The 24,757-nt window shown below is 41.6% G+C and overlaps 1 protein-coding gene across 1 annotated transcript in view; it reads left to right on the top strand.

The window, feature by feature from the left end:
• The window catches only part of abca12 (ATP-binding cassette, sub-family A (ABC1), member 12), a 63,600-nt gene that overhangs the window by 27,038 nt on the left and 11,805 nt on the right, over positions 1–24,757 (top strand). Inside the window, exons 34-60 of the mRNA XM_070914144.1 lie at positions 996–1,166; positions 3,021–3,185; positions 3,390–3,585; positions 4,136–4,275; positions 4,874–4,993; positions 5,141–5,231; positions 5,661–5,840; positions 6,484–6,811; positions 7,709–7,823; positions 8,161–8,490; positions 9,206–9,275; positions 9,385–9,519; positions 9,922–10,083; positions 10,276–10,459; positions 11,071–11,289; positions 12,032–12,228; positions 14,215–14,372; positions 15,410–15,643; positions 15,882–16,029; positions 16,471–16,717; positions 18,142–18,231; positions 19,308–19,395; positions 19,540–19,667; positions 20,323–20,410; positions 20,710–20,818; positions 22,782–22,836; positions 24,499–24,676. Of these exons, the coding sequence (XP_070770245.1) occupies positions 996–1,166; positions 3,021–3,185; positions 3,390–3,585; positions 4,136–4,275; positions 4,874–4,993; positions 5,141–5,231; positions 5,661–5,840; positions 6,484–6,811; positions 7,709–7,823; positions 8,161–8,490; positions 9,206–9,275; positions 9,385–9,519; positions 9,922–10,083; positions 10,276–10,459; positions 11,071–11,289; positions 12,032–12,228; positions 14,215–14,372; positions 15,410–15,643; positions 15,882–16,029; positions 16,471–16,717; positions 18,142–18,231; positions 19,308–19,395; positions 19,540–19,667; positions 20,323–20,410; positions 20,710–20,818; positions 22,782–22,836; positions 24,499–24,676 (4,326 nt within the window). The remainder of the gene's footprint in view (positions 1–995; positions 1,167–3,020; positions 3,186–3,389; positions 3,586–4,135; positions 4,276–4,873; positions 4,994–5,140; positions 5,232–5,660; positions 5,841–6,483; positions 6,812–7,708; positions 7,824–8,160; positions 8,491–9,205; positions 9,276–9,384; positions 9,520–9,921; positions 10,084–10,275; positions 10,460–11,070; positions 11,290–12,031; positions 12,229–14,214; positions 14,373–15,409; positions 15,644–15,881; positions 16,030–16,470; positions 16,718–18,141; positions 18,232–19,307; positions 19,396–19,539; positions 19,668–20,322; positions 20,411–20,709; positions 20,819–22,781; positions 22,837–24,498; positions 24,677–24,757) is intronic.

Here is a 24,757-nt window from a genome sequence, read left to right on the forward strand (position 1 = left end):
GCTCTGCAATATTGCAGAGAAATCACGCTGCCACATTCTTCAGACAACAATGTGGAGCCAGGTCTCGTGTTCAGCAGGCTGGTTCTCTTAAAGCCAAGTACTTCTGCACCCTCAAATCTGTACCATATTTCCCTTTATTAATTAGCATGTTATGTGGATTTGCATCATTGTATTGTTTTTTCATTAGGCCTATTGGATGTAGCCAATATAACTTCAGCCTAACGGCACAGAAGTTGTGTTTTGTAAAGCCAGCTGTTTTATTTAATTCCGTATCAATCAGGCTAAAACAAATTAAACTGTTGTCTTTACAGTACAATGGATACTGAATTGCAAGCCAACACTCAGTGTCTAGCCACTAAACGTGGACCATTTCTCTCGAGCAGACGTGACTTGGTGGAATAAAAAGCTGTCCTCCTTAAAGTCTTTGCTAGTATACTGCAGACTGTGTTGCAAAGGTCGCACAGAAAACCCTTTAACGAGAGTTTGTCAGTTTGTGGTAACACATTAGTGTTTGCACACGACGCAGGTGAGTAAAATAATAACACTAGATGTGGTTGTGCAGTAGCTGACCAGTGTGACTCTTGAATTAGAACAAATACATTTCTGTGATTACTTGAAAAACAGTCCCAGTTCCAAATCTCCACCATTGTGTCTCAGCGTGTTTGTTTTGATTGCACACCATTCTTGCCAAGCATTCAGAGCAGCAAGACCGACCACATAACATATTACATGTCGTTTTCACTGAATGGAAAAGAAATCAAACCCACCAGGTTCCAAAATGCAACACTAGCACAGGGACTTGGAAGCCCATTTATCATATAAAGCCTCAGGTGAACAGTTTGAAAGTAGGAAAGTAGTATCAGTGATGTAAATGCACCATTAGAGCATAGACAATGTTTATCCCTTTCTGTAGTTTTTTAGCTTGATGTACCTTCTCCTGTGCTTCTGTTTCCAGTCTGAACTGTTTCCATACTCCCTTAATGCTTTTGAAACAGATCCTGTCCTGGTTGGTCAATCTGCGTCACTGCAACTCCACAGCGTCCGAGAACATGAAAGAGACAGATGTGGTCATCTTTAAGAGCTTCTGCTCCATGTCTGTTGAACAGTGGTACAGCTTCTCACTGCTGATGGCTCGCCATCTCAACATGGAGAAACTTATCTACAGAGTAAGGTTAAATTCAGAGTCTTTTGTCAAAAGAAAAATAACATGGTACACACTTCTTCTTCATTTTGTAAAAATTAGAGAGAATTTTATGACTGCACATTCTTCTGTAATAACTGAATGAACATAGAAATCGTTTCTGTTGGGCAGTTGCAAAACATGTTTGATGCTACAGTGTGTTTGTTTGAAAAACATGTAAGTCAGAGAGATATGCTTTTGTACAAGAAAATATTTGTTCACTAGACAAAGCTCTGTCTCCCTTACGCATTTTAAAACATTTATTTCATAACTGATGTTTTTCCATTTGATTTATGAAAGCAAACACTATCCATCGCAAAAACTCAAATAGACCATCCATATTTGAATATGAGACTTATCAACAGTTCCAGTTACCTGGATACTGTAAAATAAAAATGCATAACAGCAGGTTTCTTTAATAGACCTCTTTTCTATTTCAAATGCAACATTTTCTCTATTTAACCATAAAAAGGCCATTTTGATTATTTTCATCTGGGGTTTTATTTAATATGTTGTCCTAATCTGGGTTTTTGACATTCCTTTTGATTCTAATCAAAATTACATTACCTATAGATGTAGCAGGGAGTGCTGTTTACTAAAGCCATTTAAGGTTGCCAAGATAACCTGAAACAACTAAACCGGCACTGTGAGTAAAGAGTAGCAACACACATGCTTAAACCCTGCTTGTGTGGAGTCATTTTAACACAATAACAATCATGCTGCAGATGTTGCAGCTCTGAGATAGTGTTTGTTTCATACATTAATATGTCCCTTTTTTTTTTTTACCTTTTTTACCTTTCATTACTGCTTGACTGATTCCCAGCTGTATTTAAAGCTGCTCTAATCAATATTTTTAAGATAACAATGGATCTAATGCTCGCAGTGATGAACCTACAGAAAATGAGTTGCCGTCAGCTCTGTGAAACTTTTCAGCATGTTTCAGCTCATTGTTTTGTTTTACTGTTTTAGTTCACTGAAACACGCTTGTCAAAAAAGCGCTCAAAAACCAACTGTACACTAAACAGCAGATAGATAAAGTTGGCGACTAGCTGGTGTATGTAATGTAGCATTTAGCTGCTCAGGAGGCTGATATTTCCCTCAGGAGTTGGTGAAGGCCAAAGCAGAGGTAAAAGGAGAGCGAATATTGGATTTACATTCTCCAGATGGCCAGAAACACGACTCCAAACACATGATAATGTTGTTTTTCCTTATCTGCTGAATGTATGAATAAGCAAGTGTTTGCTAACAGGTTTGCCTTATCAGCTATAAGGTGATAATATGTCCAAGTTGTGTTTACAGCTTGTTTCTGTGGGCAAAAAAATCAACTGACACACAAGACAGGAGGAACTGTAGCCTATAAAAGCTGTTTAAATTTATCACTGGCATGTTGAGGTGAATGTTTTGATGTCTAATTTGCCATAACACAGTTTCACAGAGCGTATAGTGTATAGTATATAGTTTCAGGCCATGGATAATTGAGAGTAATGCAGATCTCTGAGACAATGTTGGAAAGACATCTTTAGGTGTTTTGTTGATTTTTATGGGATAATCATTCCCTGCACATATAGCCCTACTCTAAAAGTGTGCATAATTAAAATAACAACAAAGATAGGCTGTGGTTAACTATGATTTTCTGATGGGATGAAAGTTTTTAGACATATTGTTAGGATAGCATTTTTCATTAAGGGGAATGGCCTTCACTTGCTAATCACTTTTATTCAAATGAATTTTAGGTTGAAAGAGGTTTTTGCTGCTGTCTAAGAGATCTGCAATACATGACAAAGGAAAAATGGTCTTTGGAAACATGAAACATGTTTGAATGTTGCTACCTTTCTTTCAGATGGTGTTGTCTGAAGAAATGCAGAGCCTGGTGGGAGTCATGCTTCAGATGGCTGAGGTTATAACCAACATGATGGACAAGTTTCTTCCTGTCGTTGGTCAGCTGCAAAGCTACCTGTTCTCCATCCAAGACCTCAACCTGGTGGCCAACAATGAATTTAGCCAAGTGTGTAGTCTTTACTACTGTACAGTGCTTTACCCACACTGTGATCAGTGAGCTTACACCTATCCAATAATGAGGAAAGCAAATGTTTCAGTGCCCAAAAATATTCCTGCCTTCAGTTTGTATTCCCATATACATGACAAATAATCAGTTTTAATACATGGAAATCACAAAATATTTAAAATTTCAATCTCTGTTTTTCCCCAGATGGCGAGGGGACAGAGGTCCAGCATTTCTAGCCAAGCTACATTCGTCACCCTCTCTCGAGCGTTGTGCAGCAACGGCATCCTGGCTCTGTTTGGAATCTCCAAACTCCCCGCCATGTCGGAGTCGAGCTCCTCCTTCCCCAACAACGACCAGAGGGAGGAGATGATTGAGAGGTTCAAGATTCCACGAAATGCCAGTACGTTGGGAGGAGGACAGATTTGGGGCTTCTGTAAACTGAATTATGTTGTCAGTGCAGTCACCATTTTCTTGGTCTTGGTATTCAGTGTTTTTCATGGGAAGTAGTATAAGCAGCTACAAGATAGAAAGATAGATAGATAGCTTCACTAGGTAGTGTTTGTCCTCTTAGCCTTAATCACAACGTTGGCAGTAACAGGGTAGAGTATCTCACCCCACTAACTATTTGCCCTAAATTGATTAACATTTTCACCAACTTTGCTCCCACAAGACTTTGGGAAGATGTTTAGTTTGCTCACTTCACTATCTATCTATTTTTCTTATCATCAGCAAATCGCATGAAAAACTTGACAAATCAATTGAACCTACCATCAAGTATTGTTGGAACTATATATAGATTATCCTTTTTAAAGATTACACAGTAGTCTTAGGGATGAATGGGCTGCAGACACTGTGGGGAAGTTGGAAAGCCTTAAGAGACTTGAATTGGTTTTGGTCTTTTCATGATCTTTTCATGTCTAAGGGTTCTCCGCTCTTCTTTCCTTGTGTAGCTCCCTTCTGCATGAACATGTACCTGGACATGGTCAACACCACAGGAGGAGCCATTGCCTGGGCCTTCCTCAAACCAATGCTGATGGGACAAATTCTATACACCCCTGACACACCTGTCACCAGGGCCATAATGGAGAAGGTACACATTACATACAGTATAAATTAGTTTACTACTACTACTACTACATTGGTGACTGACTATATTGCACAGGGTTGCTGCCTAAACTGGTGAAATTATTTACTCACCTGTCTGCAGTCTGTGAAAATGATCGTGATTGGCTTAGTGTGATGCCATCTCCACTTTCTTTTCCTTCGTTTTTCAGCTCATGTCACAGTCAGCTTCTCTGGGGGTTTAGCACCTTCATGATCTTTATGAGCTTTGTGTTCTAAATTCTCTGAAATCCCTCGTCTGACTATGTCACGCTTTCACAGATGTTTTTGTCACTGCTATTTCTTCCTCTTCTAAGCGATAGTCACCTGTTTAGTCTTCATGCAACCCCGACTGACATGTAGTAAACAAGAAGTGCAGAGTTGCAGGGGGTTTACACATATTTGTATGCACCACCATCTTCTGTGGTTCTATTTTTGAGCAAGTTTTCACTGCTGCCTTCACAGACTCAAACAGCCACACACACACACACACACACACACACACACACACACACACAGCAGGTTATGAAATCTTGCTGATACCCAGCCATTTCACATGTTCTCGTCCTTGTCCCGTCCTTGTCCAGGCCAATGCCACCTTGCAGGAGTTTGCAAATCTGAGGAAGTACTCCGAGGACTGGATTGAATCCTCCAACTACATCATAAACTCTGCGGAAATACTCGGCCACACTTTGCCAATGCTGCAGGTATGTGTCTCTGTATCTGATTATTCTAGCCGGCTCGCTGTTGTCGGAAAGTCTGGAGATAAACTTTGCAGTGGTCTTCAATGAGTTTCCACAGCAGAATCTTGATGTTGTGCATCGTCTCTTCCACTCTCCCTCCCCTCTTCTCAGAATTCCCTCAGCAATTCCTTTGTGAAGAATTTCATTGAGATGCAGACAGACATCAATGTCGGCAGAATGAAGGAGACGCTCAGCAACTTCTGTGAGTGAGCATTTGAAGGTCTTACTTTTGTAAGCTGCAGGCTTACCTTTATATTCCTCCCTCACTTATTGCCTGTAAAATATCCACGCTATCAGAAAATGGGATTGCTCCTTAGGTTTACAGGAAGCATTACACTCATTTCAACATGACTTTCTCAGGCCGTCTCTCCTTGATGTGATTATGCATGTCAGTCATTTTTCCCACAAGGTCTGACTTTGACATACAGGTATTTAATAAGATTACCTTGCCTTGTCGGACCACATTTCTTTCTTAGTTAACATATAACATAACAGGGCATGACACTGAACAGACACAACTTACGTCATTATTTTACTTATTCTAGCAATCAAAGCTAAAACTAGAGCTAAACACTTGCATTTGCTTTAACGCTGTCAGTAAATTTTTGAATTTCTTCTTTTTTTTTCAAAGCTAACATGACAGTCATGTTGGAGAAGAATAAGCAGGTACTAAATCAGATCACCACCTTGTCCAAGCTGATGGTGCACCTCTCCTCCTGTATCAAGTTTGACCGCTACAGTGGCTACGACTCCGCCGACCAGCTCAACGCTGAAGCTCATGACCTCGCCAAAAACCGCAATCTCTACGCAAGTGAGTAAATGTTGGGTATAATGCACTCATTCAGTCATCCAGATTCACTGGGAAGTGCAACATGCAATCACGACCTGCAGTGGTTTCCAGTCTGCATGAGTGGATGTTGATTTTTGTTCATTTTGCATTCCTTGACAGCTGAATCATATCTATGTCATCACCTGGACCACTGTAATGTGATTAATCCAAGGGCGAGGATTAATCAATATCATAAAACATTTTCAAATAGTTGAATAGTATTATAGGGAGATGCCCAGTAGATTATCCAATAGGTTTTTCCACATAACAGAGGACAACCAGCCAGGTTGTTAATTTGCCTTTCACTGTGCAGCAATCCACTACTTTCTGGATTTGTGTCTGTGTAAGAGTTTGTGGTAAGATGACACTAAGGTTTTGTGAGTGTAAGCCCAGCCGGTGACAGAGGCTGGCAGCTTCAAAGGTACATTAAGCATCCACCTCATCAAACATATACTCATTTACTTTTTTTTTTAATCTATGGTGCTTTCCCCCTGAGAGGTCTCCTCTGTTGATGATGAGTTGAGGTGAAGACGCTCACAGGAGACTCAACAGTTTATCTTGGGCAAGGTACTTCAGAGTTACTCTGTAAACTGCGTGCAGTGAGATGGTGCAATCTGTCTTTAAGGTGTCATCTTCAAGCTTCCCAAAGACGAGGACTCGTCCAGGAAGCGTCAGGCGAGGTCTTCCTCCTTCACATCCTCCCTGCCTCCCAAAGTCAGCTACACCATCCGCATGCACATGGACAACGTCATGCGCACTGACAGAGTCCGTGACCCCTACTTTGTGAAAGACACGCACATCTCTGCCAGGCAGACGCTGCGCTACAACCGGGGCTTTGTCTACCTGCAGGAGAACATCGACCGGGCTATCATTGAGACTCAGACCGGACAGAGAGTCACAGAGCCAGCCGTCCAGCTGCAGCCCTTCCCCTATCCCTGCCACCTCCGGGATGAGTGAGTCCCCAGAATACATGAATGCATGCTCACATACATGCAAACAAGCACATACACACACTTACAGTATGAACATGCTCCTATATGGACACATGTAGAGAAATGTGAAAGGATACACAATCACTCTGAGGGGACGTACCGGCATTCATGTGGAATAATGCATGCTCTCTCGTTAGTCATTTTCCACTTGGGACTGACAGTAAATAGTCACTCACAGGAGCTTCTCACATGGTAATTGGCTCCACACCATGTGTATGAATATTTACTATTATTGTGCATTCAGTTTTGAAGACCATACACACAAATACACTCAAACACCCTTCATGCCTTTAATAACCATCCACAAAGAACACCACTCTTCTCTGTAGTATATATCCAGCACAACATGGGTTTGGCATTAACGTGTACGTCGATACACTACATTGTTTCCAATAAATCATGGTTGAAGGTAATGCCTATGTTTGTGCTTGCCCTCGAGTGTCTTAAGACACTGCTGATATCTCATCTAAGAAGCGCCAGCGGGCCACTGTCTCTGGCTGCCTTTGGACCAACTATAAGATATGATGATCCTCACCTCTCCGTCGCTCTGATTTATTACTCAACAGCACATTTTCTGACATGATAGCTGTGAATTATAGCTGTGAAAAAACAGCGAGCACTAAAAGCCTGTGTATCAGATAAGGCCAAAGAAATAAAAAATGAAATAGGCATTTTATTTTGCGTAAATAATAAGAGGATCAGAACACAGCTGTCAAAAATCCTTCAATATTGCTCTTCCACTCTGCATCTCTGTCTCTCTGTCAACGCCAGTGACTGAATGATAGGCCCTTTCATCTGCTGTTGTTGACAGTGATTGGAGGTAATTTGAGTGACAGTTTGCATCTCTGTATTCCCCAGGTACCTGGAGGCCATCTCTTTTGTCTTCCCACTCATGCTGATGATGGCCTGGGTGCTGTTCGTGGCTGACTTTGTGAAGAAACTGGTGCATGAGAGAGAGCTGAGGCTGCATGAGGTACTTTTTTTTTTCACTTGAAAAATGATCAAACCTGCCACTGTTTTTGCACTGAACACTGACTTTTCGGTTTCCAAGATGTCCTGTAATGATACTGTCCGTCTCTTTGTATTTCTTTCTAAAAAGTAATTAGAGACACTCACATTTATTGACAAATATAAATGATTTCTCCTGAAAAGTGTGACGAGCCTTCCTCCCACACAGCAACAAATGTTAGATGGACTTTTCCTCCCCTCGTACCTCCAGGTTTCTTCTCTGCTGTAAACTTTCATAAGCACCACTGGCAAGCAAGCACAGTAACTGTATTCTTAACTGACAATTCTTGCTTCTCCCACAGTACATGAAAATGATGGGAGTCAACCCGGTCAGCCACTTCTTTGCCTGGTTCCTGGAGTGCGCAGCCTACCTGGTGTTGACAATCTTCATCCTCACGCTGGTGCTGAAGTATGGCAGCATCCTGCCCCACAGTGACGGCTTCCTCCTTTTCTTGTACCTCTGTGACTACGGTCTGAGCGTCCTGGCCTTCAGTTACCTGGTCAGCTCCTTCTTTGACAAGACCTACATTGCTGGTCTTAGTGGCAGCCTTCTTTACATCCTCTGCTTCTTCCCCTTCATCGTGGTCATGGCTGTGGAGACGAGTCTCACCTTTACCCAGAAGAGCGCCCTGGTGAGGAACCTCTGAATCTTCTCTGTCATGACTCATGTATATTAAACTAGTACCCACACTGTGACACGTGTAATAAGTTAAAACAGCAAGTAATGTAATTTGCTCTGGAAGATGCTGAGAATTGATTGGAGAGATAAGGAACGCAGAACAAGATATAATGTCATTTCATTTTATTCCAAAATGTTACTTACTTTATCCATCTTAGAAGACAATTTTACTAACATTAGTATTCAAAATATATTACTCAAAAATGCCAGTTACTCTATGAAAATGTCTGAATAAACAGTGGCTTTTGCCTCCAGTTGTTTTCCATTGCGAGGCTTGATTTTTCATTTTGACGTACAAGTAGAGATGTAGAGGGTGAACTGACAGTTTACGCATTTTTCTATTTACACGACAGTTTTCCAGCCTTCTTATGCTGACATAAATTGTACACATTTAAGTAATACATCTGGTGCAACATTTCGGTACTTGCTGTCTGATGATCATTAATTGGAAGTCAGACGTTTCATTTCTTATCGAACATGACATCACTGTGTACATCTAAAGCCTTGTTTGCCTTGAACAAAACTCTTCATATCACTTCACACTACTCAAAAGTTGTCAAGAGCACAGCAGAGAGGAAATACAGAAAGATGTAAACAAAAGATGTTTTTATTCTTTTTTTCCTTCTTTTTCTGTATCCTGTCTTAATTTGTCTGTCATTTTCCAACAGAGCTTGTTTTCCCCGTCCTGTTTCAGTTACGCCAGTCAATACATCTCTCGCTACGAGTCCCAAGGAGAAGGTACACGCATGTACACGTCTGACTTGCATCAAACAAGATCCCTTTGACATATAAACCACTTGAGTCAGTGGGAAGCAAAAAAAAACATTTCTTCTGTTGACGTCTTTAGGCATTCATTGGAGCAACTCATACACCTCGCCCATAGCTGGAGACACGGCTTCGTTCGGTTGGCTGTGCTGGCTGATGCTCATCGACTCCATCATCTACTTCATCATCGGCGCTTACATCCGCATGGTCTTCCCAGGTACAGTCTTTAAGAACTCCAGCAGATTGATCTTAAGTCAAAGAGTCCTGATACTAAGATTATATCATAATTTTCTACTTTGCAGAATGTCTTCTTTGTCAGGTCAGCTGCTGTTGAAGCTTAATGGCAGTATTACCTTTAGCATAACAATATTAGATTTAGAATTAGCATTGCTTGCATTGTGCACCCTAGCATTATTTATTAATAGTATTGGGAGTAAAGGCACCATAATGCTATTGAGAAATAACCCTTGAGTCATTTAAATACTTTTTTGTTTTACATTCATGGTGAATTTAATGTGTACTCCTACAGATCACGGTACTAACAACCCCTAGTTGAAGCAAACACTGAATAGATTTTCATGTGTTAATGGAAAGTCTTTGGTTCTTTTTTGCCCCTCAGGAAAGTACGGCATCCCTTTTCCATGGTACTTCCCCTTCAAAGCCTCCTTCTGGGCCGACCTGTGCTGCTGCGTCAAGTCAAACAGTAAAGTGGGCAGAGGACTCCTCTTCGCCAACATCATGCAGAAAAACCAGCCTGTCTTCTCTGACGACAAGGGAAAAGGTACAGAAAAAGCAAAATTACATTGTACTATCCTGTGGCACCTCCAGTGTTGTGTCTTCCTTTTATGGTCTGTCATTTTTTTTCCAACCCTGACACCTCGCTACATATATATTTCCCCCTCACTTTTCATTTAATTCCTGTCCCCTGTTAGTTTGATTTACAGGTTGCCTTTGTCTCCCATGTTTCTCTCAGGCCAGAGCACTCTTTCCTCTCAGGCCAGTGAGGATTTCTCAGAGCTCCCCGTGGGTGTTGCCCTCCATGGCCTCAGCAAGAACTATGGCGACCAAGTAGCTATTGAAAACCTTAATGTTTCCTTCTACGAGGGTCATGTCACCTCACTGCTCGGTCACAATGGAGCCGGCAAGACCACCACCATGTATGTGTGGCCCAATTTTCCTCCATTTTCACTGCAGCATGTCCTAAGATCAATGCAAATGCATTTGGACCATTCATACACTATTTGCGGTTTCTTTTTAATTGATTTGTGCATCCCTTTAATCATCCCAAGGGTCTGCTGCTGACAGGGAGATTGTTTTGTCCAAATCTGGCACAGCAAATGCACCGTGGTAGAGATTAGCCTGACGGGTCTTCATCAACTGGAGCACTTACATTTACATTTTAAATGTGACTAATTTTGCTGATGCCCTTATCCAGAGCAATGCACAGTGAGTGCAGCAGTAGAATAAGATTCAACAACATTAGTAACAACTAAAACCAAGAAGGGATTTCATGACCTATAATATTCCTCGGACCAACAAATCATAATTTAAGAGGAAGGTGCTGTGGAGAAATTACAAACCCAAATGGGACAAAAAAAAGGGCATTTTCAACATTTTAGGAATATATAATTGAAAACTATATATTTGAATTATATTTGAACTTTTTCCCAATTATGAAACATAAAATGATCATAGATTATTCTAAATTAACTTTTAAGCCACAATCAACTTGTCACTTAGGTAATAAATGATCATACGTTGTGCTTAGGTCCCTCCTGACTGGCCTTTTCGCCCCATCTTCGGGCACTATCGAGGTGTACGGCAGAGACATGCAGACCAACATTGACGATGTTCGCAAAGACCTAGGGGTGTGCATGCAATACGACGTCCTCTTCGACCACATGACCACCAAGGAGCACCTGCTGCTGTACGGCCAGATCAAGGCCCCACACTGGTCACGCAGGGAACTGCACGAACAAGTCCGCACGTGAGTGACCAGTCATCGAGTACAGGGAGCATGCTCAATATCTTAATGCAGTGCCGTTTGATATATTTTGCAACCTGTTTTGTTCAAAGACGTCATGAAGCGTTATCTTGGGTAGGGATTATGAGAGTTTAACAGTGAATAGCAGTGAATAGCGACCTGTGCTCAACTGGTTACACAGGGGAAATGGTCGTAGTCAAACAGATTTACAGGTATCTCTTGGCCTTTTCTAATCTGCTGTAAGGACAAGATAATTGTTACACTTGTTACCCCACTATATATATCGATATATCCCACTTGAGTGTCTCAAGAGCTGTGAAATATACCAGACACAGATACTTCTACAGCCACTGAATGCAGGTTGAGAACGTGATTCTTCTCTGAGCATTCCAGGAAAAAAAATCCCGGTTTCAAGTTCACATTTTCCATAAGAATTTTATAATGAGCGTCTTCTTGGATAAGCTTATCAGAAAACACATCTTCATTCTCTGGCATCATTAAGCTATGGGTTGAACCCCCAGTTGCATCATAAGACTATTTCTGGTGGGTTTCTGCATGATAAGAGGAGCAGTAATAAGCCTGAACCTAAAGGCAAGAAACTGTACTTCTTCTCTGGTTCCTGTAGTTCAGGAACCCCCGCTGGGTAACTGATGGAACTAGAACTCAGAAACCTGGTTGTAATGCATATAAAAAGTATGTTAACATGAGCTCCATGTTAAATGCTTTTCATTGACTCCCCTGCCAGGATCCTCGAGGAGACAGGCATGTACGCTCACAGACACAAGCGGGTGAGCACCCTGTCGGGCGGCATGAAGCGCAAGCTGTCAATCTCCATCGCCTTCATAGGGGGCTCTCGCTTGGTGGTTCTGGATGAACCCACCACAGGAGTCGACCCCTGCTCCAGGCGCAGCATCTGGGACATTGTTATCCAGCACAAGAAACGTGAGTCTCTCAGACACACACACACACACAATAAACACTACAAAGCATTCCTGTTAATTTGTGTTAACATACTCCAAACTACAGCTACTATTACTGCTACCACTTATAATAATGCTAATAATTATCATTATTGGCCATATTATTCATCACCTCGATGCCCTACCAATGTTATGCCGATGACACCCAGTCGATTGTCTCGTACAGTCCTGGAAATCGTAACAATCTGGATTTCCTGCACTGTTGCCGTCTAAGACTAGATGGCTTCTAACTTCCTGTAAATTAATACTGATTATAATACCAGCATCACCACTGACAACTAACTTAAAACATTCAAGTATTAATATGCATCAGAAATACTGCCAGTCAAACCAGTGTCTCCCAAAAACATAGTAAAACCTTATTCACGCCCACGTTTCCTCTCGTCTTGACTACTGCAATTCATTATTTACTTGTCTCAATTATGCAGCAATTACCCATCTACAGTCAGTGCATTATGCAGCAGCAAGGCTTCTGACAAACACTAGATGTAGAGAGCATGTCTATTTCACTATTTGTTTTAGAATTCAATTTCCTGATTTTGTTGATTACTTTTCAAGCCCTCCATGGTTTGGCTCTGCTATATATGTCTGGTCTTGTCCTTATTCTCCACCAACATGCCAAACCAAATGTTGTGAAAAGTCCCACAGTCCAGGCTTAAGACAAGGGGGGGTCCCCGCTTTTGTGGAACAAACTCCTCCTCAGCATCAGATCAAATCAGCTGAGTCTGTGTCACATTTTAAAAACCTGCATTGAATTTTTATAAATTATTATTCCAATGGTTTTATGTTGTTCTTTTGTATTTTGTTTTTTTCTCTGTTTGACAGTTCTCTGCATTTCTTGATGAATTTAATGGTGTTGTATTTTATGTGCACCTGTGAAGCACCTTGTAGCTCTGGTTTTTAAAGGTGGTATAGAAATAAAGTTTACTTACATACTTATATAAAATCCAGACAGTATGTAACATTAGAAATAATTCAGTGTAAGAGGTTTCCATGAAGAGCCACTGTGGTATTTAACAATTACACAACAAATGTGTAAATAATCACATCATCATATACATCCAATCAGGCGTGGACGACACTGAAGAATACAAGTGTTTTTTATTAACATGTACAAAGCACTCCATATTCACATTGGGTCGCGCACACACTCATGTGGCACAAACAATCCAAACTCTCGCTCTAGTGTTTTCCACTGAAGACGCCTCCACCTCCCTGTTTCCTAAGAAGTAAAGGCGTAGAAAAACAGGAAAATGTGAACCTGGAGCCGACCCTGGAGGGTCTTCCCCCGCTCAGGCTTCTGACTTTAAATTTAGCATATAATAATTACTCTAAAAGAAATCCAGAACTATTTCTCTTTAGGCTCTCTCAGGGTAGCAGCAGTAATGGCAGGGAGACTGCTAAATGTCACATAATTGTAGATGTGGAAAATATCCTGTGTAATTGGCCCTGTATCAGATTTTTGGTGCCAGGGGAATCTATCTCAAAATAAACTTTCTGGATCGCTTGCTGTTTGTGCGCTTGCTGTTTGTGCTCTGATGATTTGTATGGGCATGACACAGCTTGTGTGTGGCTTTGTCTTTGTAATGTCTGGGTTTTGGTTGTTTATTTGGGTGTGTGTTGCTGCGAATGTGTTTCTGTTGGCAGCTACACTTAAAAGGCCAACATGTATTTACTAGGATAGGAAAATAAGGAAGAGTTGCCAAAAGATATCTAAATATTGCTTCTGTGTTCTCTCACCCTTCTCAAAACCTTGAGACTCCTGCAAAGCTTTACAGACTGGCTTGGCTCATGAATATAATCTCACTGTGTGCATTTCACAGACTTTGTGTAATACTTTTCTTAATATTCACACAATTCCCTTTAGCCTTTTCCCTTTAGTTTGAGTTATAGTTATGGGTTTGCATAGACAAATAATACAGATTGTTTTATGTGCGTGTACTCTCAGATCGCACCATCATCATGTCCACCCACCACCTGGATGAGGCTGAAGTACTGAGCGACCGCATTACCTTCCTGGAGAGAGGAGGATTAAAATGCTGCGGATCCCCCTTCTACCTGAAAGACAAGCTGGGTCAGGGCTACAAACTCACACTCACCAAGAAGGTATTCATCCTCATAGGCATCCAGCCACCGAGTTGTGTTTTTGACTTTGTTTTCCCCAACATGAATACATTTTTTAAACATTCTCGCCGGTCAAATAATCCATGTTTTCCCACTAGACAATTGGTTCAGAACAAGTGAATGTTGAGTGATTGTAGGCCACAACCTTTATCGTAGAGGTGAGAAAGGAACAGCATATCTCTGGTGCATTTTACTTTCTATTATCAGTGACACATCTTGGGCAATGCACAGCCAGCATAAATATATGGCCTGTTCATGTGTAGATACATTTTTTATTTCGGCCTCATTTGACACTAGGGTTGCACACAATACACATTGCAATAGTGTGATTTGTATCAGATATGTTGGAAAACTGCTAAATGGGCTAAACCCAACACAAATAATACTCTGCTGACTGCTACAAACTGGCTCATACTTTCTTCCGCATTCTTTTTTGATGTCTTGCAGAATGAAATATTCTACTATATAGTGTCCTGTATGCCAGTTACATATTTTGGTCAAACCTAAAGTTTCCTCGAGTATTCTGTATTTTGGCTGTTTCCTACATCAGTTTCAGGCTGTATCAAATGCCTTTTCTATGTAGTGCATTTGAACCTTGAGGCAGAAACCCCCAGGCAGTGTCAAACTAAAATGTGTTGCCAATTTGATCTCATCCTTAAAAACAGCAGGATGACTTGTAACTTATTTGGACAATGCATTAATGAAAAGCAGTAACAACATTTTATAACAGCGTGTCTACATGGGAGGCACTATATGTGCGTAAAGGTGTCTCAAAAGTGTTGATCCAAAAGTGGATAATCCTACTGAATTTCTATAATTCAACATATCATGAAGGTCAGAAATGGATGTTAGCAAGGGGAGAATGGTAGAGCATACACGTCCAAAAAAACAGAAACACACACAAAAAAAGCAAAAATAATCACTTTAATCCTCTCCACCTTCGAGAGGATTTGTTGTTGTGCAAAGTCTAAATCTGTGTGATCTTGAAAATAAAGCGTGTCCTACTTTTCTATCTGCAGATGCAGAACCCAGAATCCGAACCGATTGACAATGCTGAACTAAAGGCCTTTATCCAAGCTCATGTACCTGATGCGCGACTGAAGGAGGCCCAGGGGGGCGACCTGGTCTACTCACTGCCCCCCTTCACCTCATCCAACGCCTCCTCATACCGCTCCCTCCTGACCGCGCTGGATTCCAACCTGGACGCCCTGCAGCTGGGAGGCTATGGCATCTCTGACACCAGCCTGGAGGAGGTAAGCACATGCACATCCACCCACAGATAACACAAGTTCACACCGCAGACGCAGCGGAGAAGAAAAAACAGGCTCAGCTGCTGAGGTACATTTCAATATTCCCTAGGCAAAATAGAGGAGCTCCAGAAGTGCTAGTGCTCATAAACTTGATCGTATTGACATGTAAGGACAATCACAGGCCATAAAATGAAACTGATATGTGATGACATACTCAGATACTTTGTTTTTATCTGTGTAGGTGTTCCTCCAGTTGACTCACGGAAACACAGATGATGGGTCTGAGGACGGCCCCCTGTCTATCTCAGAGACGGTCTCTGACACCGGATCCATTGACAGCTTCCCTTCAGACTGCAGTGGGAGCATCTCCGGCTTTGGTGACAAGATCAGTGAGTTCGCTCACTTTTTACCTCACCCCTTCCTTGTTTCGTTTGTCCCTCCTCATTCCCTCCTTCCTCTCTTTCCTTCTGTCACCTGCTCACATCACATCGAATGATAGCATTGGAAGTTGAATAAAAAACAACACTGCTGGTCATCAGCATGCTGGAACATTCTTGGGGTTTTTTTGTGCTATTTTAGAATTTCAGTTTTCATACTTAACCTAAGATATTTGAAGAATACTTACTGAGCTGACCCAGTTCAACAACTTACAATTGGAACACTCATCTTGATGGATTGCACTGCCATCTTTTGTGATACAATCTACCTGTTAACCTTTAGCTCAGTGTGCCTCGGAGAGGGAAAGCAGACATCATCAAGGCAGTAAGACAGTAAGAAAGTAAGTGCATTAGAACAAATCCTGTCTCTATTTCCTTTTCAATGTGTTCTAGCGCTTACCGGTTCGTCCGTGGTGGACAGCATGGCCCTGGCCTGGCAGCAGATGGCAGCCATACTGATCAAGAGGTTCCACCACAGCCGCAGAGACTGGAAGGGCCTGATTGCCCAGATCCTGCTTCCCGTTCTGTTCATGGTGTTTGCTATGGGCCTGAGCTCCATCAGGAGCGACCTGCGGCACTATCCCGAGCTGGAGCTCAGCCCTGCACTTTACAACTCCGGACCAAGCTACTCTTTCTTCAGGTCAGTCCCCATGGCAAAGAAAATACAAGCACTGGGAGTGGGGTACACAGAAATAAACAGGGCTAATCAGGGTGTTTTTACACCAAACATGTTTGGAGCAGTTCAATCGAACTCTGAAGCTCTTTTTTTTTCAATTAATTTGGCAAGGTCAGACCAATGCCACTGGGATTCAGGTGACAACAAATAACAACTCCAGACACCTGAAAAAGTGGGACTTTTGATATAATTTAAGCAATTCCAGAAAACAAATCCTAACGTCTTGTGGTTTTAGTGTATAAACATGGTAAATTATGTTGTATTGTGGTGCCATGTTCTGGTGTTTCCAAAAATTTTACTGCTTGGCCTAAAGGACGCACTATAGTAAAAGATCAAATTTTGAAACCACCAAGCTGCTAACTGCAACACCCCTGCAACTTGATGATGAAGGGTTGATTCACCCGTTGGGTTCCTGTCTCACTTGTTATAAAATGAATTTGAAGCTGTGGTTTGTTGAAGGGCAGATGGACCTTAAAGAGAGACAACGTGAGGGAAAGAGATGATTGTGATGAAGACGGCTGAGACGCGAGATCAAAGTGAGGGAGATTAAGAGTGTCAGGAGGTTCGGGAGATGTCTTCATTCTTGAGAAGTGCTGTTGTTTGATCAAGGATATGTGGCAGGGGGGAAAATGCTGAGGTGCCAATCCATATCAAAGAGCGTATGGATGCTCTTCCCTGTCCTCTTTAGCTTGACTTGCAAAAGAGATTGAAAAATTCAAAATCTATTTATTTACTTTTAACCAGATCAGTGTTAGGTTTGAGGGGAGCTGAGAAAGGTTATAGGTAGTGGACGGTCAAAGATGCTTCAGTCTTCTCTTATTATAACTCTAAATAGTAGAATGTCACATTTGATGAACTTTCTCAGGGCACTGTGTTTTCAGACTTGCCTGTAGGAACAATGCAAATGTGATGAATGAATGTTTATTTATGAGTGAACCTCTGTGTGCATTTAAAGGCAGGGGAGGGCTCAAATAAAAGAAATACACTCAAATGTAAAATGGCAAATCAAATGTCCTTATTCTCCTTTTATCTGTGCTCCTCACAGTAAGGAATGGAAGAATCACTGACTGTGCCCTCACGGTAATTTTATTGACAACATTGTGAGTTAGTGAATTGCTCTTAAACCACCTTCTCCTCTAAGAAAGCCTTGATACATGCCAGCCCTGAATTCTAATTCCTTCTAAAGCCCCAACCACCAAGATTGATTTGAAAAAATCAATAATAACTCAAATAAAATCCATCTGTATGTATATGCATGCCATGTTAGAGCCTTATGAAGCAACATTTTGTTTGTGTTACTTCACGTTATTGTAATTGTGGTGTAGTTCACTAAAATGTCTGTGTTACATTTGAGATGAGGCCCAGCTGTTTGTTTTCTGGATCCACAGCAACCAAAATCCCAACTCCAGCCAGCTGATGGACACCATGGTATCATTCCCTGGGATCGATAACGCCTGCCTTGACAAGTCCGGTAACCCGTACGTAATCACACCTCCAATTCTGGCTGTTTTTTTTCCTGAAAGTGATCCATTTGTCAGTGATGCTCTGCTTGCCGTCAGTTTCTCTATGTATTCTACCCTTTTTCCACACATACGCGTTTTCATATTTCACTCATTGTCATTCGTTTCATGCCTTCTCTTTCAACCTTGTTTCATTTTACGTCTCCTGTCTCCCTCCAATTCTTGCCGCTCTCTCTCTCTGGTCCCTCACATGTGCCTCCTCCCTATTCTCCTGCTGCTCAGCTCAACGTATGTGGCTGAAAGCCTGCAGCAGGACGACGCGAGAGCATCATTTGTATTCCATAAACACCCTGTGTTTATAGGGGAGATTTTCCCCTTACAGGCACTCAAATCAATGTTGGCACCCATGAACCAGACCTCAGAGGCATTTTAAAAATCTCTGCAGAAAAAAAAGAAAAAAATAGAGAGGATGAAAGGTTCTGTGGTGCACGAGAGGCTGCATGTTTTGCTCGTGATGTTGTATAATCACAACATGACAATGACTGAGAGGGTGCTGAGTGCTGCATTAACATAGTTCACATTAATAGAAAATATACTGTATGGTCGCCTGAGTATGGTCATTGTTGATTTGTTTGTTAACAGGTGTGGGTGTGAGTATGCAAAGATATGTGTATTGCTTTGTGCTTTTCGATCTGCCCAGAAAGCATTTGGCAGAAAACAAAATGTGGGGGAGTTGAACATCAACCCACACAAGCAAATTTCACACAATATGATATTACATCACAAAAACAACTGTTGAAAACTGTTTTGAACTGATGTCAGAGAAAATATTTAGGTCTAGATCACACAAAAATCATGCAAGCTCACAGCTAATCTATGACTGGTTGCAGATTTTGAAAGAAAAAAGAATTCCCTTTCTTTTTGCCACTATGTGCACAGTGTTTTTTTAACATTGATGCAGGCCTTCATATCAACTCAGTTTCAAGATGTGTTCTGGGGTGTGTCTAGGGATAGTCTTGTGGCATTAGCACGCACTGCAGGCTCCCATCATTTCACTGAGTCAACATTTCACCTTGTGAATGTTTCTTTTTAAGGGTCTGCACAAGAATCGCAAACAACTGGAGTTCCAGAGGGAACAGCTCCAAAGCATTTAGTGTCTGTAAATGCACCCGTCAGGAACAGGTGAGGCTGGGTCACTGTGAACAGTGTGTGTGTGAGAGTGAGTTTTTGTGTTCTTCTACACATGAATGTGTCTCTCTGTGCTCGTGTGCATGATTGTTTGAAAAAGGCCAAGTGTAATGCGTCTGTCACTTCCACATACTGCAGGTTTGTGACGGGGACAACTTCCAGCCCCCCCATAGGAAGATCCCTTCATCTCAGATTGTGTATAACCTGAGTGGCATCAATGTGGAGAACTACCTGGTGGCCACAGCAAATGACTTCATCAGGAACAGGTGAATGCAGCCAGAGTTTACATTTGGTTATTGTAGCCACATTCAGAGAGTTCAGCTGGTGCTTCATTGATAGTCTGAGTGGTAATCAACACTGCATGAACTATATGAAGGTCCAAGTAACTGTATCAAATATTTACCATTTTACAACTACATTTCATAATATTACATCATTAACATAATTTGAGATACTTTGCAAATAATGTATGGGGCTCCATTGTTTTCGGCTGTAGTGAAATGTAGTGATTCTCCAAATGTCCATTTAAAGGCTTTTTTCCTTTCAGTCACTTAAATAATATGCGTCAGTCAACTGGGAAGATTTAAAGAGTTAAAACAAGCAATGTTGCTGCTGCAAGGAAGGTTTATTGTATACAAAACAAGGATGTGCAGCAATCAGAACATTTCAGTTGCAGCCTAAAAGCTTAGTTTCTCTTGTTGCCCTACTTAATACGAATGGGATACTAGTAACCTTGTCATTCATGTTAGCCGTACTTTTAATGTGGGAAGTGATGCTTTTACCATAGTTGCATATCTGCAGATGGATATTTGCTTTGATTAAAAGAAAACAAGCAAGCAAAAAAACGTGCATGTCACATCTTGTTTTCTCAGTGGCATTCAGAGCTGTTTGTTTTGATCGATATGTGTGTGTTTTTTTCAGGTATGGTGGCTTTGCTTTTGGCATGCCTCTCCCTCCTGACTTACAAATGGACCTAACAGCAGTGCCCAAAAACCGCACTCTGTCTAAGGTAATTTTGTCTCTTGCTACCCTGCTGCCTGTCTCATTATCACTTTAATCGCTGTACTGATGAGTAGTTGAAAGTTAAAACATGACATCCTAGCTAAAGTTGTTTGTTATACCATCGGTGTTATCATAAATATGCTTTACTGCAGCGATCATGGCATTTCCTCAGATGATGCAGTTATTGTATCTTTAAAGCCTTGGTTTTAAAACATTAGAAAGTATAGATGTAGTAGACTTACATAACCTGATCTGTGTGAGTGATGGTTTCTATGCGTGTCTGTGTTTGTGCTTGCATGAGTTTAGGTCTGGTTCAACCCCGAGGGCCACCACACAATGCCAGCATATTTGAACAGCCTCAGCAACTTCATCCTACGCTCCAATCTTCCAGCAGACAAGGATCCACGTAAATATGGTAAGCTGTAGTTGGGGCTTGAAAAAAATGTAAATCTTAAGTGACAGACACAGTCTGAGATTTCAGTTTAATTGATGAAGGATTCTATACAGGCAATAACAGTTAAGATCACTGCTATCTAATGTTTTATATGGTAATATACACTTGTTGCAGTTTTCTCCTATTTTGCAATATTTTAGTAATTTTAGAAAAGATCTATACATTATTTTTGGTGGGATTGTCCTTTTTTCATGCAGACACACAACACTGCCTGGTTATTATAAAAGATAAGCTGAGGAAAAACAAGACATCACTCAGATTGTGCAAAAGGGATCTAAGAAATCTATCTAGGAAGGTGCTACTGATTGAACACCCAGTGCATTTTGTATACTAAATACAAAGAGAGCTGTGAACAGTGTGTTTACTCATGGTTCATTTCACCGGATTAAAGCCAGGGGGTGCTGTGTGCCCTTAGACTCACATCACTATGCATGGTGAATACTGATGAGTGCCGCACACTGGGGAGCTATGCTAAAGAGAACAAGGCTGGCCCACGTTTTCAGTACTGTTTCAGCTCTGAGTATCACCCTGACCATCTGCCTGCCGGCAGGGGTACACAGACTTGCACACGCGCACACAAACACATGATGAAATGCTCATAAAAACATACAGTGCATGCACATGCGCATATACACACATTTCTTCCCCACTGGTTGACAAAAGTGCCGGAGGGTAGAGTGTAATCATTTAAATGTTACCTGCAAACTCACAGTGGTGGCAGGGGGGTGTCAGAGGTGGAGATCCAGGGAGATTACTTTTCAAGGTGATGGTTTATCTGTCAAATGTGAAGCCCTAAACCTCACATTGTGTACTGCAGTACCAACTCTGGGTTGGGACCCTTTCGAGGTCTGCATCTAACAGTTTTCTCATGCCACTCTCGCAGGATTTCTGACCCATAACCACACACTGCCACAGATGTGCCATCACACTCCTGTCCACTGTCCACAATAACAATTCGGATCACTCCCACCTGCAACATGTTATTTATTGGAAGTCTGTCTGCCCCATCCCCCAGAGAAAATATTCAGTTACTCAACTGTTTAATAATCCACCATTAGAAGATGTGAACTGAGAGGAAACCTTCTTTAATGGTTTTAAAAATAAAGTAAAAACACAGCCTCTGCTTGAGGCAGTGAGAACTAAAATGTTCTGAAAATCAATCATTAACCATTTGCAACAACTTTAATAAGCAATTCATTGTTTAAGAAAAAAACGGCAGAAATTCACTGGTTCCAGCTGGCTCTCACATGTGAATATTTGGTGGTTCCCTTAGCCCTCTCTGATTGTTTGGTTTCGGCCTGTTGGTCAGACAAAATGAGCAATTTAGATATGCCATTTTGAACTATGAGAAATTGTGATGTGGGGGTTCACTTTTTTGAATTTTTTTCAGACCAAGTGATGTTGATTCATCAAGAAACTGGCCGATAAATCAATGATGAATGTAATTGCTAATTGCAGCTACAGTCGTTTCCCATTGGAAAAGATACAAACCAGATCTGGGAATGTCCGACTTCAGAGCAATAATGATGTAGTGTTAATGATTACAGTTCACATTTGGATTAGTTGATAGAACCCATCAATTCTACCTTAGTGCCCGGGAGCAAGGCACTGAGCCTCCAACCCGCTCCAGGGTTGCTGTGCTTTGGGTGAACTCACACTCTCCTATCTCAGGAAATGTAAGCAGAGACATGTAGGGGAGCAGTTCATGTCTGTGAGCATCTAGGAGACCCTGGAAGAATGATAAAGAAAATTCAATTTCCTTTGTGTGCTCTGGCAAATGAAATCATCTTGCACTATATTTTTCAATTGACTGTGTCTCAGGCTAAGAGAATATCATTGCTCATTTGGTTCCTGTGCTGAAAAATAGCCCGTATGCTGTTGTTTTTCTATTGCTAACATAAGACTCTGTTTCTTTCTATTGCAGCCATTTCAGTTTCCAGTCACCCCTACTTCGGCCGGGCAGATGATGAAGATGCAATGTAAGGGCTACACTAAATTCTTCCTTCTGCAGATCTGGCTGATCAATGAACAAAATCAATGGCTGCTCAAAAAATTTATTATAATTGGCATTATAAATGGTGAAAATATCTCAAAACTAGTCACGATGACAGCTGTTGTTTGGCTGAGCCCAAGATAAATTATGAAAGCATCCTACTTCTCAATTCAGGACATCAAAGTCAGGGCGGACTCCTGGCAGGGAGGTACATGACAGCAGTATTTACCCATATTTGATTTTTTAAATGGATTTCCCTGAGCTTGCACTATTGATCAGAGTCCCGATATAATGAGTGTTTACCCTGAAGGTGGCACAGAGGTGGATTGATTCTACCCCACTTCCCAAAATGAGTTTATTTAAAATACTCCACATTCGCCTTTAGAGACCCAGACTGCCAAATGAGTGCTTGTGTGTGTGCTTGCATGTATGTATGCAAACATGTCTGTGTGTGTTCCAGAGGATCAAATCAAATCAATCATTCCAAGAGTGGGTTGAGCTGAAGCTGTGACCTCATGAATGTCTGTCCTCTCAGAGCCTTATTAGCACTAACCATTTCCCTGAGTTTACTGCCCTTCAGTTTCTCCACATGCTCCACGCTTCTTTATGTGTATAGCATTTACATAGAATATCACCCTCCCTTCCTGCTTCCTCACTTGATGTAATGATTTGGCCTGAGTTATATTAAAGATTCAAAGGGCGTATTACTCCAAATGTTTTGATTCTCATGGTGTGGTAGCTTCGCCCATGGGAAAAGTTCTAAGGCTATCTTGGCTGTACTGATAACAGGCCTGCTCAGTAGCTGCTGATGCTGGCTATCTTCTGCAGTTAGTGCTACCCTAAAACACCCACCACATGTCCCTCTCCTGCTATTCTCTCTCCTTCCCACTCAGTCACTCTGCCAGCTTCATCCTCATCCTCTTTTTTTTTGCAGCCTCATGCATCTTATTCTGTTTGGTTGGTGGTGGTGTGGCCCCGGCCAGAGGAGAGAGGTGAAAGTACTACAGTAGCGTGCAGAGTAGGAGAGAGAGCATGGGAGATGAGCAGGTAGCGGCATTGAGAAAGTTTGAATGAGCGCACTGGGTTGAGGAGTAACCGAGGGATCAAAGCCTCAGCTGGTTGTCTGGGGTCTAGTCTGGACAAAAGGCTCTGCAGCCTCACAGCAGCACCACTGGCGTACTGACTATACAGCAATAGCAGTGTGAGGTTGTTCTCTACGTGGAGCCATCTGTTTCTTTTGCAGTTATTATCTTGTCAGATGCGAGGCACATAGCATCTCTTTAAACAAAGCTGTTTGTTATTAATGGTATTCCATTTATTGTGAGCCATTTCAATAGTTCAGATGAGTCAGTTCCCAGCAGGGAGCGATGTGATAGTCTGTAGGAGGGCTTTAAAATGAGCCATTGTTTTCAGAGTGTCAAAGAATGACATCAGGTTGCTTCTAAACCTTTAGCTACTGCACTACACAGAAAAAAGTTACAACTAAAGGAATACAACACACTTGTTTACCATACAGGAATATATTGGGCATTAATAGAGTTGATGTGGTTGAATGATATTTCACTAATTATGGACTTGATTGATAATTAATGGCTTCAGTGTTGTACCTGACATCTGAATATGTCTGATAATGTTTTTTTCCTCACAGTGTCCAGGGAATGCTCCAGATCCTAGTGGCTATGTGTGTGCTGACGGGTTTTTCAATCACGACATCCAGCTTCGCCATCTATGAGGTCAACGAGCACCACAGCGGCTCCAAGAGGCTCCAGCACATCGCTGGCATCAGCGAGCCCTTCTACTGGGCTGTGAACTTCTTTTATGACATGGTAACGCCTTCTAATCGCCTAACAGGAGACCCAAAAGAACCTCTCACTAACCTGGTTAAATGTAGTCAAACCCTTGTGTCA

This window comes from Enoplosus armatus, chromosome 11, assembly GCF_043641665.1.
Source record: "Enoplosus armatus isolate fEnoArm2 chromosome 11, fEnoArm2.hap1, whole genome shotgun sequence".
Lineage (NCBI taxonomy): Eukaryota > Metazoa > Chordata > Actinopteri > Centrarchiformes > Enoplosidae > Enoplosus > Enoplosus armatus.